At 38.7% G+C, this 17,624-nt stretch overlaps 1 protein-coding gene across 13 annotated transcripts in view; it reads left to right on the top strand.

Annotated features, from left to right (window-relative positions):
* MECOM (MDS1 and EVI1 complex locus) overlaps positions 1–17,624 on the top strand; it is a 109,179-nt gene that overhangs the window by 32,771 nt on the left and 58,784 nt on the right. For 7 of the 13 annotated variants that reach the window (XM_089508893.1, XM_089508895.1, XM_089508883.1 and 4 more), the window contains 4 exons: positions 3,346–3,448; positions 3,645–3,861; positions 9,388–9,535; positions 13,301–13,457. In XM_089508893.1, coding sequence (XP_089365019.1) covers positions 3,400–3,448; positions 3,645–3,861; positions 9,388–9,535; positions 13,301–13,457 — 571 coding nt within the window. In that variant the 5' untranslated portion in view covers positions 3,346–3,399. Of the gene's footprint in view, positions 1–2,874; positions 2,955–3,345; positions 3,449–3,644; positions 3,862–9,387; positions 9,536–13,300; positions 13,458–17,624 lie in introns of those variants that run through there. The other 6 variants (XM_089508894.1, XM_089508886.1, XM_089508889.1 and 3 more) reach the window with 2 other exon arrangements.

The raw sequence follows: 17,624 nt of genomic DNA on the forward strand, positions 1-17,624 counted from the left end.
TGGAGAAGGATACGATCCAGATTGATTTTCCAACTTTCCTGCTTCTTCCCCAGCATGCCACCAAATTAATCATCCTTAGTCTGGTTTAGCTGGAGACAGAACTGATGGTAAAGCTGTGGCCCTCTAAACATTTATTAACTTCAACCCCCATCAGTCACAGCAAAACATTTTAAAGTAACACTTATGTGTCCAAATGGACACCCAGTCATGGCTTTTGGACACCCAATGGTCACAAAGTAACATACCTGTGAAGCACACAAATGTCAGAATGTTTTAATGCATTCTTGAAATTACAGTAAACCAAAAATAAAAACAATCCTGCAATATATGACTTTTCAAACCATTTTTGTAAGCTTTGATAAGAATTTTAGTAATTTTTCTTCTTTTTAATTTGGGCATTTTTCAGAGGTGCCAGCTAAATTATTTGAATTGTTAGTTATTTGTCATTCTTTAAAGTATCATAACACATATTGAGGGGCTGGTGCTATTCACATTTATTTAAATGTAACTAATTAATAACTTGTTACAAAATAATAACAAAATTGCCTTCCGTTGGAAACTCATCAGCTATGAAACCTGAACATTTCTCAAAGGCCATTTATAGTAACTTGGGGGGGGGGGGGGTTAGGGGTCAGAATTAGCCTTTTAATGTCTTTAAATTTGTGCTTTTACAAGTCTTTTTTCTTAGCCATCCTGAGTATTCAGAGTGAGGATGGTTGTATAGTTAGGCATGCAAATGTTTTAAAATATCAGCTGGAATCTTATTTTATGCTTCACTTCACATGAATGTCCTCCATAGAATTATCATAGTATAACTAGGAGGAGAGTTGAACTTTTTGTGGGTTGTGGCTCTAGGAAAAATGTGTTTGAATACATCTGTCACTTCATCAGCAAATCATTACAGAATGTTATTTTTACAGTCAAGACAACATTACAGAGTGTGAATTATCATCAAGCATTAACAATATTGTAGTTGTCAGAGAGCTCATTTCTAAACTTACTTCCTTAAAGGAATACCTTTTTCTATACAATGGGCTTCATCTCATCTACCATGTGAACAAATGATACTACCGCATCCTGAATCTTACCAGTGGCATATCCAGCCAAGTGTTGTTGAGTCTTCATTATCTGCAGCTCTCCAAAGTCAGCCAGACATCTTTTCTAGTCTGCAACTAGAGACATTTTAAAGCTAGAGGTGCCAAGCATCGAGGAAGACCTTCCATGTGCCGGGGACATTGTCAGGGAGGAATGCAAAAAGACACTATCTGCAGCCAGAAAGAAAGGGAATGGATGACAGATGAAACTCTTCAAACAGTTAAGGACAGATGAAAACAAAAGTAAAAAATGGCAGAAATAGAGTCAGAACCCTGAATGCAACATTTCAATGACTGGTGTGCAGGGAAGAAAAGAACTACTATGAATAATCAAAGCATAAAAATAGAAGTTGACAGCAAAAAAAGGAAGAACAAGCGACAACTTAGACAAGATCCAAGTAGTCAAAGGGATATTTAAGCCAAGAGTGGCAATGCTATATGATCAGTAGAGGAACAAATTACACAAACAAGTACAAATAAAAAGTTGATGAAAATAATACACTGAAGAACTATATAAAAGAGATGAAAGGATGACAGATTCATTCAAAGAAGAACCATTTGAAAATGAACTTTTAGAAAGTTATATGAAAGCTGCACTCAGAGTATTTGGGAAAAATAAATCACCAGGAACAGATGGCATACCAATAGAGCTACTTCAATAGAGACAGAATCTATTCTAGTCCAAGCTAAAATTTGTCAAACTGATTGAAAACACTCACTATTCATTCCAGTCCCTGAGAAAGGAGGCACCAGGGATTGCAATAACCACAAGACCATTGCATTGATGTCTCATGCAAGCAAAGTGATGTTCAAAATTTACAACAAATAATTTTACCATATATGGAGTGAGAAATGCCAGATGTCCAAGCTGGGTTCAGAAGAGGAAGAGATACCTGGGATCATATTGCACACATATGTTGGATAATGGAGACACCAAAAAATTTCAGAGGAAAATCAGTTTGTGCATTATAGAGCATAGCAAAGCCTTTGATTGTGTAGATCATGAAAAACTATGGATTGATCTTAAAGAAATGGAAGTGCCACGGTATCTGATTGTCGTGATGAGTAAACTGTATTCAGGACAGAATAAGGAGAAACAGAATGGTTTCCATTTGGCAAGGGGGTCAGGAAAGGCTGCATTTTATTATCCTATCTGTTAACTAAGTGATGGTGAACCTTTTGGGAAGTGAGTGGCCAAACTAAAGGCCTTCTGGCACCGGGTCTTCTGGGTGTGGGGTGGGACTTCCGCCCTCTGGGTGCAGGACTTCCAGGACAAGACTTCTTCTCCCTGCCCTCCCTGAAGGCCGACGGAGGGGGGGAGGCAGCTGAAGGCCCAAGTCGGGGTGAGGAGGAACAGGCGCACACCATGAAAAATGGCTTCCTGTGCCATCTCTGGTACATGTGCGATAGGTTCGCCACCACAGGTTTAACTTGTACACAGAATATATAATATGTAAAGCAGGATTGGACTCAGAGGGAGTAGCCATGAAAATTTTATGGCTCATGACTCCCAAGAGTAAAAATAAATAAATAATGCAATTGTCAAATGCCTGTCCCCAAATTACATGTAGGAATGTGGGGGTATGAGTATGATGTTTTGGGCCACTCTGGGCCAATTAAAAGAGAAAGTGAACAGGAAATGACTTCTCACTTCCTGTTGTTAAAAAGGCCTTTCCTGGGGTTAAAATGGCCCAGGAAGGTCCCAAAACATGGTGAAAATGATCCCCATGCCCCTTGGAGGGGATATGGGGGAGAATTGATTTTCTCTTTTGGCTGGAGGGCAGTGAGGGGAGGCTGCTCTGCAAAGTCTCCTTGAGGGGTTAATGGCACCTCCTAGCCTCCCATAGTGGCCCACCCCAGGTATTAAGGGCAACCCATACAAAACTGCATATTTTAGAGGCAATGATACAAGATGTGTATTTAATTGAGGAATATATTTAAAATGTCTACTTACATGCAATATAAATGTGATTTTATACATATTTCTTTTCGAAACAAATGCGGAGCCTAGGGCAGAATGAACTTAGCATGAACAAATTCAGAACTGAAGTAGATAGAAATAGACTGCTCTCAATTCCTAGGCCTTTCTCTTTTTTCTGTGTTACTGTCATGGCTGAACTGGCTTCATATTAATGCATGAAAAAGAAGAGGTTGTAGAAAATGTCCTCCTTTTGTATCAGTCTTTTTCTTAAAAAACAGCTTCTTGGTTTTTGTGTGCTTCTTGTCACTCATTTGCCCCCCTGTCTTTCAGATATATTATAGAGTGGTGAGAGACATTGAAGCTGGGGAAGAGCTCCTTCTTTTCATGAAGACTGAAGACTATTTACATGAAACAATGGCTCCAGACATTCACGGTTAGCAATTTTCTATGGCACATTGTCAGATTTTTATGCAAGAGGTTCATGGTTGCTTGGGGCAACCTTTTCCTTTTGAATTGTTAAAAAGTTCTGCTTTGGCTTCCATATTGGGAAAGAAGTGGGATATTAGTAAAATAAATAAATATATAAGTATATATTGTCCACTGAGAATAATGACTGATTTGGCTTACAGAGGAGCGTCAGTATCGGTGTGAAGACTGTGACCAGCTTTTTGAGTCCAAAGCAGAACTGGTGGACCATCAGAAATTCCCATGCAGCACACCTCACTCTGCATTTTCAATGGTGGATGAGGAATTTCAGCCAAAGCTTGACAAGGAGAATGACCTCCATGATTTGCATGATATCCAAGAATGCAAAGAGTGTGATCAAGTGTTCTCTGATGTGCAAAGGTAGGAGCTAGGTATTTTAAAAAGAAACACAATATCCATGCAGGTTGGATTTTTTTTGGGGGGGAGGGGAGGGAACACTATCAAAACTCACTCTTTCTGCAACCTAAAACATTCTTGCATGCATACTACTGGGACTATGCAGCTTTTGTGATTACTTCAGCCAAGCAATGAAAATGTTTATTTGGCTATAATATTTATATACTTATATTCACTGGAGGATTCCATAGTGGTTCAGGGCTTTAACATAACTATTAAAATAGTCACTAATATGATGAAATAAATCCAAATATAAAACAACAAAAAACTACAGAGTAGCAATATGATCATTGATCTCAATTCAGAGTTTCCAAAGACTGATTTTTTTAAAATGCCTTTTGCTAGACAATGAGGGAAAAAATCTTGATATCTTTGGAAGAGATATCTAGACTGTTGTGGTGGGTACCGAAAAATTGCTTGATCCTTGAGATGGCTGTTCTTGACTTCACATAAGACAGATTTTGAAGCAGCTGTCATTAAGCAATCTCAGGTTCCTCATGCTCGTATAAGATGTTCATGCAGGAGGAGATGTTCTTTGCTTTATGAGCACATACTTTCCATGCCAATGGTCTTTGGTCCAGTCTCTGGTATTTCCAAGTAGTTCTGGGGAAGACCCCAATCTGAAACCCTAGACTGGTGTTGTAAGTCAGTGTAAACGACACAAACTTAGATAGATCAATAGTCTAACTTGATATAAGACAGCTTCCTATGTTCCTATGAACATAGCCTAAAGCTAAAGAATTGACAGAGCAGGATTCTAATGGTTAGAAGGGGATATTAAGCATCCTGCAAATTTTAGTCTTCCCCAGGAGCTGCAGAAACCAAGTAAACTATATGCAACTTACAATGGTTTTAAAACTGAGCTTTTTGGAATGTCTAATCAATATTATCTTGATTTTGTAGACCTGTGTAACTTCTGAAAGTACAAGACGTTTACAGTTGTGTTAATTTTAAGTTTGTCATCTAATTAAAGAAATCTGAGCCAATGAATCATGTCAGTTTGGGTCAATTAATTGACTAATCCTGGTTGCACAGGGGACAACAAAATCACACACAAACACATGGCTGCAGTTTAAACATGGTAACAGCTGTTACAGTTTTGGAATAACATGGGGCACAGATCCAGGGACTGGCTGCCTCATTTTCTGACTGAAATATGACATCACCCTAACCTGTCATCTGGGGGAAGTGGTAAGATGGCTGGATAAAGATTTCCACATGGGCATAAGCCACTACATAGAGCCCTTGTCATTGGGCAGTTAAGCAGGTCTAACAGCCCCCAAGTTTTGCTTGTCCCTGACAATCTTCACTCCAAAATTCCTTAAGGCAGTGCTTCCCAAGTAAATTGATGTCTAGGACTGAAAATCATTTTTTTCCATTGTGTCAATGACCAATATCATATTTTGAGTACAGTTATTTCTTTCTTTCCTGGAAACTTCGCAGGGACCAGCAGCAGAGGACTTATGGGCCACCATCAGTTCACCACTTTGTGTAGCATTGCCTTAAGGGGATCCTAAAAATATGGGGTACAGGCATGCCATCCTTAAAATCTCTTTAAAAAAATCCCTTTGAGAGCATCGTTGAGTTACTTATCTTATCCTAAAGAGTTCTTGATCAGTGAGGCATTCCCACTGGAGTTCTGATTGAGGAGATACATGTCCTTTTACTGTGTGTTCGCCTTGGTCAGATTCAACACTGCTGGGGTACCTTATGGCCAAGAACAACAATTGGCCTTTGGACTGCTGCAAATGATCCCCTTAGAATTTTGTTTTTTGGACTTAAGCCTTATAGGTAGGCAGATATAGGCTGCTTTGTAGCCTGTGCTACTTATCTCGAATGAACCACCAACAAGCACGACTTGTTGTCTCTGTGTTATACACTATTTAGAGAGAGTCTTGTTTGCAGGCCCCAGAGAGAACACTGCCTACAACCACTGAAGTCCTTCTAAGCCTTAACTGATAAGCTCAGTGTCTTGAAGTCTCAGAATGAGACAGAGGGGCCTGCTGTTCTGCATGTATGTATCAGCATGCCCCCACAGACCAATCTACACTACGTATGAAATGCTGTCATTTCCTAAAACATTTTCCTTTGTGAGATTTGCTTGGGATATCTTGGCTGGGAAACACCTCGGTACTTTTCAGCATGCTTGCCTGACTTGGGGGCGAAACAGACAGGGAGGAAAGAGCAGCCAGAAACTGCTCCTGGCCAAATCACCCCAAGGCTGAAGCGAACACACACCATGACCCTGAGAGCACCTCCTGGCACAGTCCCAAATGGACTTTGGCAAAGAGCAGGGTGGCTTCCAGGCACTCCAGGGACATATGTCATCTAAATGCCTTGCCCCTGGAGCACCCGGAAGCTGCCCCCATCTGCCCATCTGTTTGGGGCCTTGGAGGCTTAGACTTAGGAGTGAAGATTGGAACTCTTCTCTAGATATTTTCCCATATAAAAGTGTCCATAAAAGTGCATCTATTGTAAGCCTCTTTGAGGCTAAATTTGACAACTGATATGGAAGATTGGTTCTCAAATGGCAGAGGCTACATTTTGTTTTCCTGCTTAATCAACTTGTATGCAGAAAACATCATATGGAGAGCAGATTTAGAGACAGAAGAACGAGGAATGAAGATAGGAGGAAAAAATATCAACTATCTAAGATATGCAGATGAGCCCACCCTACTAGCAGAAAATTAATAGATTTGGAACAATTACTAAGGAAGGTCAAAAATGAAAGTGCAATGGGAGGCTTAATGCTGAACATAAAGAAAACAAAAATAATGACAATGGAGGATCTACACAAATTCAATCTGGATAATGAGGATATCGAAATAGTTAAAATATTTTCCATACCTTGGCTCAAACATTGGTCAGAACAGAGACTGCAGTCAAGAAAGAAGACCAAGAATGGGAAAGGCAACCATGAAAGAACTAGGCAAGATCCTATATACAACTGAGCACCAAAATTGTCCAAGCCATTTTATTCCCCATCCCCATGTACAAATGTAAAAGCTGAACAGTGAAGGAAGCCGTCAGAAACAAAATACTGTAGAGTCATTTGAGATTTGATGCTGGAGAAGAGAGCTGACGATACCGTGGACAGCTAAAAGACAACAAATGGATTCTAGAACAGATCAAGCCTGAACTCACTCTGTAAGCCAAGATGCCAGAACAGAGGTGGTTGTATTTTGGCCACATCATGAGAAGACATGACTTATTAGAAAAGACAAAAATGCTATGAAAGGTATAAGGTAGCAGAAAAAGAGGAAGACTGCACGCAGATGGCTAGACTCAGTCGGGGAGGTCTGTTTGCCTACAGGATCTAAGCAAAGTGATGGAACATAGGGGGGATTGGAGATAACTCATCCATAGGGTTGCCTATGGGATTTACTCAAAGGCAGTTAACAACAAACAACAACTAGGAAGAGAAACTGATGTCCAGGTGGGTTTTCCTAAACAGAGCATTAAAAGCTCAGAGCATCAGTCTCTCTCTCTCAATCGCTCCTCCCCTCACACACACAGATGTAGGTATGTATAAATTTTATATCATTCACACACACACACACACACACACACACACACACACACACCAGATATATATGGAAAGAGAGAGAGAGCATAAATTCCTTTGCTGTGCTGAGAAAGGGTTAAAAGTAGAGTGCAAGAATCAAGTCAATCTTGCTGAAAAACATTTAAATTATTTAAAAGCCAATTATCGTGGAAACATTTCAGGGCAGAAGAATATACAAAAAATATTCTATTGCAAAAAGAGTTCAGATACCAGTTGGAATTACTGGCATATATACAAGCTCATGGGCATCTGTAATTAATAAGGAAAACCCCCAAAGCACCATTTTAAATCTATGTAGTAGAATAATAAAGAGAAAGAAACGGTAAATGGCATGTGAAATATTATGAAAGAAAACAACGGTAATATTAAATAAGATGAGAATCATGACTCATAGCTAAATGTAACACTGACAGATTAGACACTAGAGCCTTGAGCAGATGTAGAAGAAAGAGAGATACTTTCATTAACTGCCTCGTTTGAAATATTTCTTGTTCTGCCCTTTACTCCAAAAGCTTTTAGAGCAGCTAACAGTAATTAAAAGCCTAACAAAACATCAATTAAAAAGGTACAATAAAAATAAACAGGTCAGCCAAAGATCTGCCAGTGTCAAATCAAGATTAAATCATGATTTAAAAACCTAAAATAGAATAAACCCTAAAAGGCCTGCTTTTCACCTACTGCTCAAAAGGCAATAAGCTGTCTTGGATTAATTGAGTAAAAGATGTTAGTAGGAATTAGACACAACTGCAAAAGCCATATGATGGGGAAGGGTCATTTCTGCATTGTTTTTGTGAGGTTCTGGAAGTCACTTCCTATTTTTTAAATAGGTTTCTCCTCAGCCTAAAAATGCCCACAGAGCCAAAGGGATAGTAAAAATGCCCCCCTCTTCAAATGGCAAGTTTTTTTCAACCCCTTGGGGCAACAGTAACAGCCCATGGACCACATTTTGGCCACCCATGCTCTTGAAATTTTGAACTTCTGCTCTATAAATTCCAGATAACACATTCAGTGGTCAATGATTATGGGAGCGTTAATCTAAAATATCTGGTGTTTAAAGCCAGATCTTTTTTCTATTAAGAATCCTGTAAGAACACAGAGAGAAGAAATATGGGGAAATTACCCAATAGATGGTCACTGTAGCAAGAATACTGTATGCACAGAAATGGAAAGATGTAGATATTCCATCACAAGAAGAATAGTTAGTCAAAATGTACAACTTTGCAGAAATGGGCAGATTGACAAATTTGAGTAAATAGCAATCTGTCAGCAATTTTAAAAAGAATGTGAATCAATAATTGGATTTATCAGAAAATATTGAGGGGAAATAGCGATTGTAGATTAGAAGTGTGTAGTGTGCAGAGATAGTAAATTTTCAATATATGTTATTTTATATTGTTAAAAGTTTATATTGTTTATATTATGTTGTAATATAAAAGTTTATATTGTTAAAAATACTTTTTAAAAAAAAATTCTGGTGAAGCAAAGAGCCATCTCACATATTACACACTCTTCAGTCTCACAGATGAAAACTGGGACACATATGTCCAATTAACATTGAGCATTCCAATCTAATGCATTATTGAGATATTAAAAATTGTATAAATTATTTTTAAATACCTATTTTTCCCTTCCAGACCCAGGCATTTCCCCACTTTTGTAGATTATTCCAACTCATTTTTTAATATTTTTAGACTGAGCAGTAGTAATACTTATTTTTAAAACAATTTTATTAGTGTGCATGTGTGTGTATATACACAGAGGGAGAGGCTAAACATTATAATGCTGGAGATTTGTTTTGGTTATGTGAACTGAAATAACCTTTGTTCTTAATACTTTGTAATTTCTTGGGAACAATAGGAAGACTTTCCATATTTGTGTTCACCTGCAGCCAAGATCTCACTGAGCTTCTTGTTGTGTTATTACAGTTTAGAAAAGCACATGCTATCTCACACCGAAGAGAGGGAGTACAAATGTGACCAGTGTCCCAAAGCCTTTAACTGGAAATCCAACTTGATACGCCATCAGATGTCCCATGACAGTGGAAAGCACTATGAATGTGAAAACTGTGCCAAGGTACAGTGAATTTGTAGGGTGTCTGGGATTTTTGTTTATTGTACATTTCATAAATTGAAAAAATCACATTTTGAGTGTAAGCTTTAGCACTATGATCAGCAACCTCACATGCCATACTGATCAGACTTTATCATTAAACTACAGGTGAGTGCTCAAATTTCCATCTTACCACATGTATAAATGATTCTTTGAACATGTTGGTCTAGATGCTCAGGAGAAAACTAGTCTATAGCATTATGCTTGGCATGCTAGTTTTATATTTTTTTTTAAATGAAAAACAAAACAAAACATCCAAGCAAATTATTCTTTCAGTTGCACACTGTATTGGTACAGTCCATCAACAGATATATCACATGAGCCAGCTCATATATGGTGAATTGATAGTGAATACATGATGTATAAAGTAAAGCCCCCTGATATTGTTAGACTGCAGCTTTGATCAGCCTTAGCCAACATAGACAATGGTGAGGAGTGCTGGGAGTTAGAGTTCAACATTTGGAAGATTCCGTTCGTACCATTTAACATGTCACAGATGAAAAATGGGACAAATGTGGTCAAGCCAGATGTGGTCACGATGTCAAAGCTATTAATGAGGAGGACCTCACAGGATAGTCGAGTTTGCTTTTGCCTGAGCCTCCTGAGAAGGGCAAGATTCTGTCCCCCAGCCCTGGCTGAGTTAACTACTTTTGTACTTTGAAATCAGTTTGTGGCAATTAAAATAAGCTGAGTACAAAGGGGAAAGTGGGGGGGGGAGGACCGGGACATTTTAAAAGCAGGTGAAAAAGTGAAATAACAGAGGATTAATTGGGTCTGTCCCTGCCAAACTAGAGTATGCCTACCCCTGTGCTGTTGTTCTGATTGGGGATGAATCTACATTGCAGAAATAATCCAGTTTGACACCACCTTAACTGCCATGGCTCAGTGCTGTGGAATTCTGGGAACAGTAGTTTGTTACATCTCACAAAATTACAATTCCCAGAATTCCATAGCATTGAGCCACGGCAATTGAAGTGGTGTTGAACTGGATAATATCTGCAGTATGGATGCAGCCCAAGATATGCTGAGGCTCCAAATTATATTGAGTTTAAGAAATCTGATAGAATTAACAAAAATGTATACGTATTATTCTAACAGGTTTTCATGTAGAAGTGTGCATATTTGTATTTAAAGGCCCTGCCTAATGTAAGGCCCTAAACTCTTGCTTATTTGGTTTGCACTTAAATCCAGCCCTATGTACATGGATGAGGCCACTGATCTAAGAAGATGCCTGTGGCTGAACTTCTGTCAAAACCAAAATATGGAAGGGTAGGCTACTGGTAGATCTTAAGGTGTTTTGAAATAGATGGTTAAGGATTTCTGGCTCCCAGTAATGTAAAAATAGCAAAAACAAAATGTTCCTTCCTGTGCTGCTAATTATGCTGGTGAAATAAAATGTGTGTGTGTGTGTGTGTGTGTGTGTGTGTGTGTGTGTATGTTCATGAGAGAGAGAATGAGAATGAGAAAAAGAGAAAAGGAAGGAGATTGAATTAGGAGTGGATTTTTGGGTGGACTTTTGTGTTCTGGTGCTCAAAACACACTCCTGGCCTCAGAAGTCCTTTATTCTAATCTTTCACTCCAGACTCCATTGGGTGGATCTTAGTAAAAACAAATCAGATCCTGCAAGCCTGAAGCCTGCCCACTCCTGGTTTAAGCAATGAGATCCCAGCATAACAGAGCTTTTAATACACTAACTGGGAAATGCCACACTATGAATGCCAAGACTACTTGTGCGTATGTTGAAACTAGGATTTAGGTCTTGTTGACACATTGTGGTATTGCATCCTGTGGTGAGGAAAACTAAGGTGTGTTATGATAGTTTATTACTCTTAAGCTTGAGTATTATTATGAAAAGGAAACTCAAGATCTGCTGAAAGACATATTTTGAATCTGGGAGCATATTCTGCATGGCAATCTATTCCTGGGGACTTCAGATGACGAAGAGCTGTGTTTATTACTTACAGTGTTATGGTTTCAATTTTCTAGCTGAAACACAGATATATATATATATATATATATATATATAGGTGGGAGATGATGCTGCAGTTTTCTAAAACAGCAAGTGGCACTGAACTCAGTGGAAACTACTTCTGAGTAAACATGCTTAAAATGGCTCTGAAGAATAATATTTCTTAGGTGGTATTATGTGTTGGTAATATTATAGTGTGTGGGTTTTTCCTAAAGATTATTCAATGTCACTTAATGTACTACTCATTTTCTAGATTATTCCACTTTTACTCTGGCTGCCTTTTGTTGCATTCTAGGATTTGTGGTTTAGGGACAGGCATTTAGAACCAGAGAGCTCTTAGGCCTCACTGAACTACAAAAACCAGGAGACAGCCAGAGCAGTAAAAGTGGAATAGCAGCACTATAAGAGTGTAGTGTGGTAATCTGCTCTGATTCCATGAAGGTTAACCAAATTAACCACAAAATTAGTGTGTGTGTATGTGTGTGGGAGGTAATGGAATATTCTCCAGATCCCAACAAAATGCAATGGCATTCCCTTTTGGTTTGTGCTGTAGGGATCTCCAGTCCAACAGACAGAAATTACTACCAGTTCTGCTCTCATCATCCAATTTATGTGTTCAAAAAACAGGAGAAAGATCAGCTATGAAGGCAGGTCAAAAGCACATGAGCTAATTAGGGAAATAGGAACCTCTCAGTATTAGTTGTGGACAAGGCTGCTTTAGTGTTACAACCAGAAATATTCAGGAACAAAGACGTTGAGTTGAAGTGAAGTGAGGAAAATCTCAACTGATGATATTAAATTGCAAAATATTAAAAGTGCAGTGTGCCATCCACATTCACTGGGGTTAGGGGTGTAGTCTCCCTGTGAAAGTGGAAAAACTACAAATTAAAAAAATATTGGTTTTTTATTTGAGAGTACACCTCTCTAGAAATCTCAGGGTCCTCCAGTGCAACTCTGTGGTTAACATCTGCCAGACATTCACCATAGAATTGTGCTGGAGGACCTACAAATGCCTAGAAAAGTGTTTTCTCTAGGAATCTCTAGGTCCTACAGTGCAATGTCTGGCGGATGTTGGCTATAGAGTGACACTGGAGGACCTAGAGATTACTAGAGAGAACATACTATTCAAATCCATGAATAATCAAAACCAGAAAAGTCACAGCCGCAAAAGTTGAGGGATGACTATAATAATATTATTTACATCTAGCTCTTGCCATCTTTTAATTCTGATAGGCTGCAAATGCCAGCTATTTTTAATACAATGGTTATGCATTTACATTTAATTTTCTGTTGAATTCTCTTTTAGTAAACACAGATGCACAAAAATCTATTAAATAGAAAAGTATATTGGAAATTAAATTTAGTATTCTCATCTATAAATATTTACATCATTTTGAAATTGGCTTCACGTTGTGACATCCTGAAAAGAATTCCAAGAGGTATAGTATTGAGAAGGTTGACAGTTTGTTGCAAGAAGCCCCCAATCCTCATTGTAGAAGTATAGGTTATGGAATTTCTTGGATGGGAGGCACAACACTCAAATTGGTTTGATGTTACAGTACTTTAATGCAGACATGTTGTGAAAGTCATTGCTGCTGTCCTTTAGCTCACTGACACAACTAAATTCCAATAAACTAGTCTTTCTATACATGGGAACTTTTCTTTCTTCCTCATTATAGAGGAGACCTGTACAATTTTTGGTGTGTTATTCCTTATTGTTTGCATCAAAGTTTCTTGTTTAATCAGTACTCATTTCCTAGCAGGTTTTCACGGACCCCAGCAACCTCCAGAGGCATATTCGTTCGCAACATGTTGGGGCTCGTGCCCACGCTTGTCCGGAGTGTGGTAAAACATTTGCCACTTCTTCAGGCCTCAAACAGCACAAACATATCCACAGCAGTGTCAAGCCTTTTATATGTAAGTCTTCCACTTAACTGCTAAGCTTCTGTTCTGTTTTGAGTAAGATGTGCATTCAGATAAAAAGTTCAGATTGAAGTGCTAACTCTCCCATTGAAACCAATGCATCTAAAACTACTTGGCTTTGCTGGATCATGTCATTCCTTAGAAGAACCAATCCGCCTGTCTGTGGAATCTTCAGCCATCTTTTGCACTGGTGGACACTTTTTCTATTCCCTCAACTTCCATGATTCAGTGATTTATTGAAGAAGCATTCATGGAGGACTGATCCTAGATCTTATTCTAGATTGTAAGCCACTGAATTTTTATCAGTATAAATTGTACTCTTAATACATTGCCACCATTAAGTATATCCCTCATCCACATAAGATACTGCCTTTAGCATTACTGAAACAAGTTAAACAGAACCTCAGGAAATGATTTATGCTGCATCCCTCAGTACATTCCTCTGAGAATAAGCCCCATTGAACTCAACAGATTTGTTTTTGAATAGATATATGTAGAATTGTAGTGTCAAGCTTATTCATGTAGGATAAGGTTAAAAGTCATGATAGCTAGATATTACCTCCTGGATTAAAGATAGCCTGTTTCTGTATACCAGTTTCTGGGGGACAGGCAACTATATTTTGTATTCAATATTTCCATGAGCAACTTTGATTCCCATTTTAGGGGAAAGAGAGGGTGTAACTCTAATACATAAATAAAGAAATATAAACAAGGGCCCTCATAGCCTACTTAAACATCCTGCATAAACATTGCCCTCATATCCTACTTATGGGCTTATCTCACATTTCAGGGACAGCATTCTGGACCACATAAGCCTTTGGTATTATATTCTTATTATTCTAAGCATGTACCTGGGATAATGACATTTTCTGAAAGGTCCCTGCAACAAGGGGGATAATGAAATTATCTGAAAGGTCCCTGAAACTTTTGTTGCTGATAATAGATGCCTTTAAAATGCCTAAAATGATGAATGTGGTGGTGGTTCTTACATTATGTGGCAGAAAAAAATGGGATCACCATTTCTTATGGCAAACATAGCGAATCTTTGCTGTCTAGCTGTTGTTTCAGTCCTAGATGACCCTGTAAGCATTGCAAAATGTTAAGGAATTTTAGGAGCTGCAGTCCAAAACACCTGAAAGGTCAAAAGTTCTTCAGCCCTGCCCTATGGTATGAACATACTGGAGACTTGCCACACTTCTTCCTCTGTGTGTGTATTTATATGTACATATGTACCATATATATGGACTTAGCAATTTTACCACATTTCATTTCAGTTGTGTGCCTCACTGCTTTGCATGATTGCTATTCATACTTGCTTCTTCCTCATTCAGTTTAATATTCAAAGTTTATATGTGTGTGAAAAGAGGATAGTCAATTCTGCTGGTTGATGTGTGCTAGAAGAAACTAGAGAATAGGTGCATAGCTAAGAATAGAATTTGAGTACAGGAGGTTTTAAAAATCATTCAGAGGATATATTGCTTTAGTTTCTATAGTGTATGTGGTATAGCTTCAAAGTACATTAATGAATTAATTGTGAACTACAAATTTTTATTTGTACTCCACTTAACCCTTCTTGTTTGAACTTCCAAAGAGGCCTGAACCACTCTTACTATCAAGAAAGCCCTACTAATATTTATTTGATATCTCCCCTCTTATAACTTAAAACTATTTGACCTGGTTCTACTCTCCAGGGAAGCAGAGAATAATAATCAGATTGAGGCAGGATTGCAACAAAAATAAAATTACAATAAGTCAATATAAGTTTACATCAACCCAAACTCTCCCACTTTTAAAATACTAAGAATTCACATTAAAAATTTCAACAAATGGAATAGACCATTAAAGTGGATGGGGCTATACTTCGGGAGGTCAGGTTAGGAAGGCCCACCGGTAGAGTCAGTCTTGACAACCTTTTTGAAGGCATCTAAGGTGGTATAGAAGATGGACCTCTTCCAGCAGGTCATTCCACAATTTAGGAGAATAGGCCTGCACCCAGTGACCCCCCTTGAGTTGCTTAGAGTGTAACCATGTCACTCTTCTCTTCACCAGGCTGAACATGTCCAAGTCCCTCGATCTTTCCTCATATGTTTTCTTCTCTATATCTCTTTATCATCCTAGCCGCCCTTGCCTTGAACCTGTTCCAACTTATCCATGTCCTTCTTACATTGAGGCACCCAGGACTGAATGCAGTGCTCCAGATGAGGCCTTACTAGCACAGGATATTGTTGTGCCTTCAAATTGTTTCTGACTTATTGTGATCCTAAGATGAAGTTTTCTCTGGAAAATTTCTTCAGAAGGGCTTTCCTTTTGCCTTCCTCTGAGGTTGAGAGAGTGTGACTTGCTCAAGGATATCCAGTGGGTTTCCATGCCTGAGTGGAAATTTGAACCTTGGTCTCCAGAGTCATAGTCCAGTGCTCAAACCACTATACCACGTTGTCTCTCAGTTCAAAATATAGTGGGACTATTATTTCCTTTGACCTGGAACCCATGGTTCTCTTAATGTAGGCTAAATTATTATTGCCTTCATTGCTGCAGCATCACACTGTTGGGTCATGTTTGAGTAACAATAACCCCCAGGTCCTTTTCACATATACTACAGTCCATGTGTACTTCTTCATGTACATGTAGAAGTATTCATTCTATCCCATTGTATTCCCTATTACCATGTATGGATGTGAGAGCTGGACAGTTAAGAAAGCGGATAGGAAGACAATTAATTCATCTGAGATGTAGTGCTGGAGAAGAGTGCTGAGGTTACTATGGACAGCCAAGAAGTCAAACAAATGGGTCCTAGAGCAGATCAAATAAGAAATCTCTCTGGAAGCCAAGATGACAAGACTGATGTTGTCGTACTTTGGCCACATCATGAGGAGGCACGACTATCGGGAACAAACAATAATGCTAGGAAAGGTGGAAGGAAGCAGAAAGAGAGGAAAGCCACATGCTAGATAGATGAACTCTATTGAGGAGGTCATGGGTATGAATTTGCAGGACCTGAGCAGAGTAGTGGAACATAGGAAGTCTTGAAGATGTCTCATCTGCAGGGTTGCTATGGGTCGGGATTGACTCATGGGTGGATAAAAACAACAACAAAAGCCAAGTATGGCCCATTCTGTATCTGTGTATTTGGCTTTTGTGACTTAAGCGTAGAATTTTACATTTGTCTTTGTTGGACTTCATTCATTTTCTGTCCAATTTTCTAATTTATCCAGGTCCTTTTCAGTCCTGTTTCTCTTTTCCAGTGTGTTAGCTACCCTTAATTTTGTATTATCTGCAAACTTGAAAAATATTCCTTTTATCTCATCATTTAAATCATTGATAAAATTGTTGAAGACTGATGGCCCCAGGACAGAACCCTGCAGCACCCTACTTAAGACTTCAGTTTAAGCATGTTTTCTCCCTTCCTACTACTCTGGTCGTGGGGAGACCCATAAAAATTCACTGCCTCTCTTTCATGCTACTATTGAGGATACTCAGTACATGCTCCCATTCTCCCTGCCATTAGAATTTGTAAACATTGTGGTAGGGAGGTGAGAATTCACCACGGGGATGTTGTTTTTGGTTCCCATGTACAGCAACTCTTAGAAGAGAGCCTGTTTCATTTCAGAAGCTTCCTGGTATCCAAGGCTCCATGGGCAATTCTGGAAATACTTTCATAACCTCATTTTATATTGTGTGCTCTGGCACGCTTCCCCAGGCCTAAGCCTAATTACGCATTGAACCTTTTGCAAGTTTATTTATTTTTTCCTAATGTAGCCTCAGGAAGAAAAGAAGAGCTACTGGTGGATATGACTAATAAAGTGTAAGAAGATTCCACCAAATGAGATTTTCCCTTTAGCAAGCCACTAAAAATGTTGGAATGATTCCAGGCAATTGCTACTTTCAGAACAGGTTTTCATATATTCTTCCCCAAAGGATGAGAGAATCTTTATTGATAAACTCAACCTAGAATTTTTCTTGGGAAGTGAGAACTGAGAATGATGCCAATACAGTCTTTATCACTTTACATCTTTCATTTTAATTAGCTGCTTCTAAATTGTTCTAAGCAGCAGTCACGGCAACTTGATATTTTACTAAACTGAAGCATGCATATGGAAAGGTGAAGTTTCATCCAAGAAATACTGCTCTGGAGAAGATATTCAAGGGTAGTTTGGTTGGCCA

Source organism: Sceloporus occidentalis, unplaced genomic scaffold (genome assembly GCF_023333645.1).
Source record: "Sceloporus occidentalis isolate IW3139 unplaced genomic scaffold, rSceOcc1.0.p SCAF_2, whole genome shotgun sequence".
Taxonomy (NCBI): Eukaryota; Metazoa; Chordata; class Lepidosauria; order Squamata; family Phrynosomatidae; genus Sceloporus; species Sceloporus occidentalis.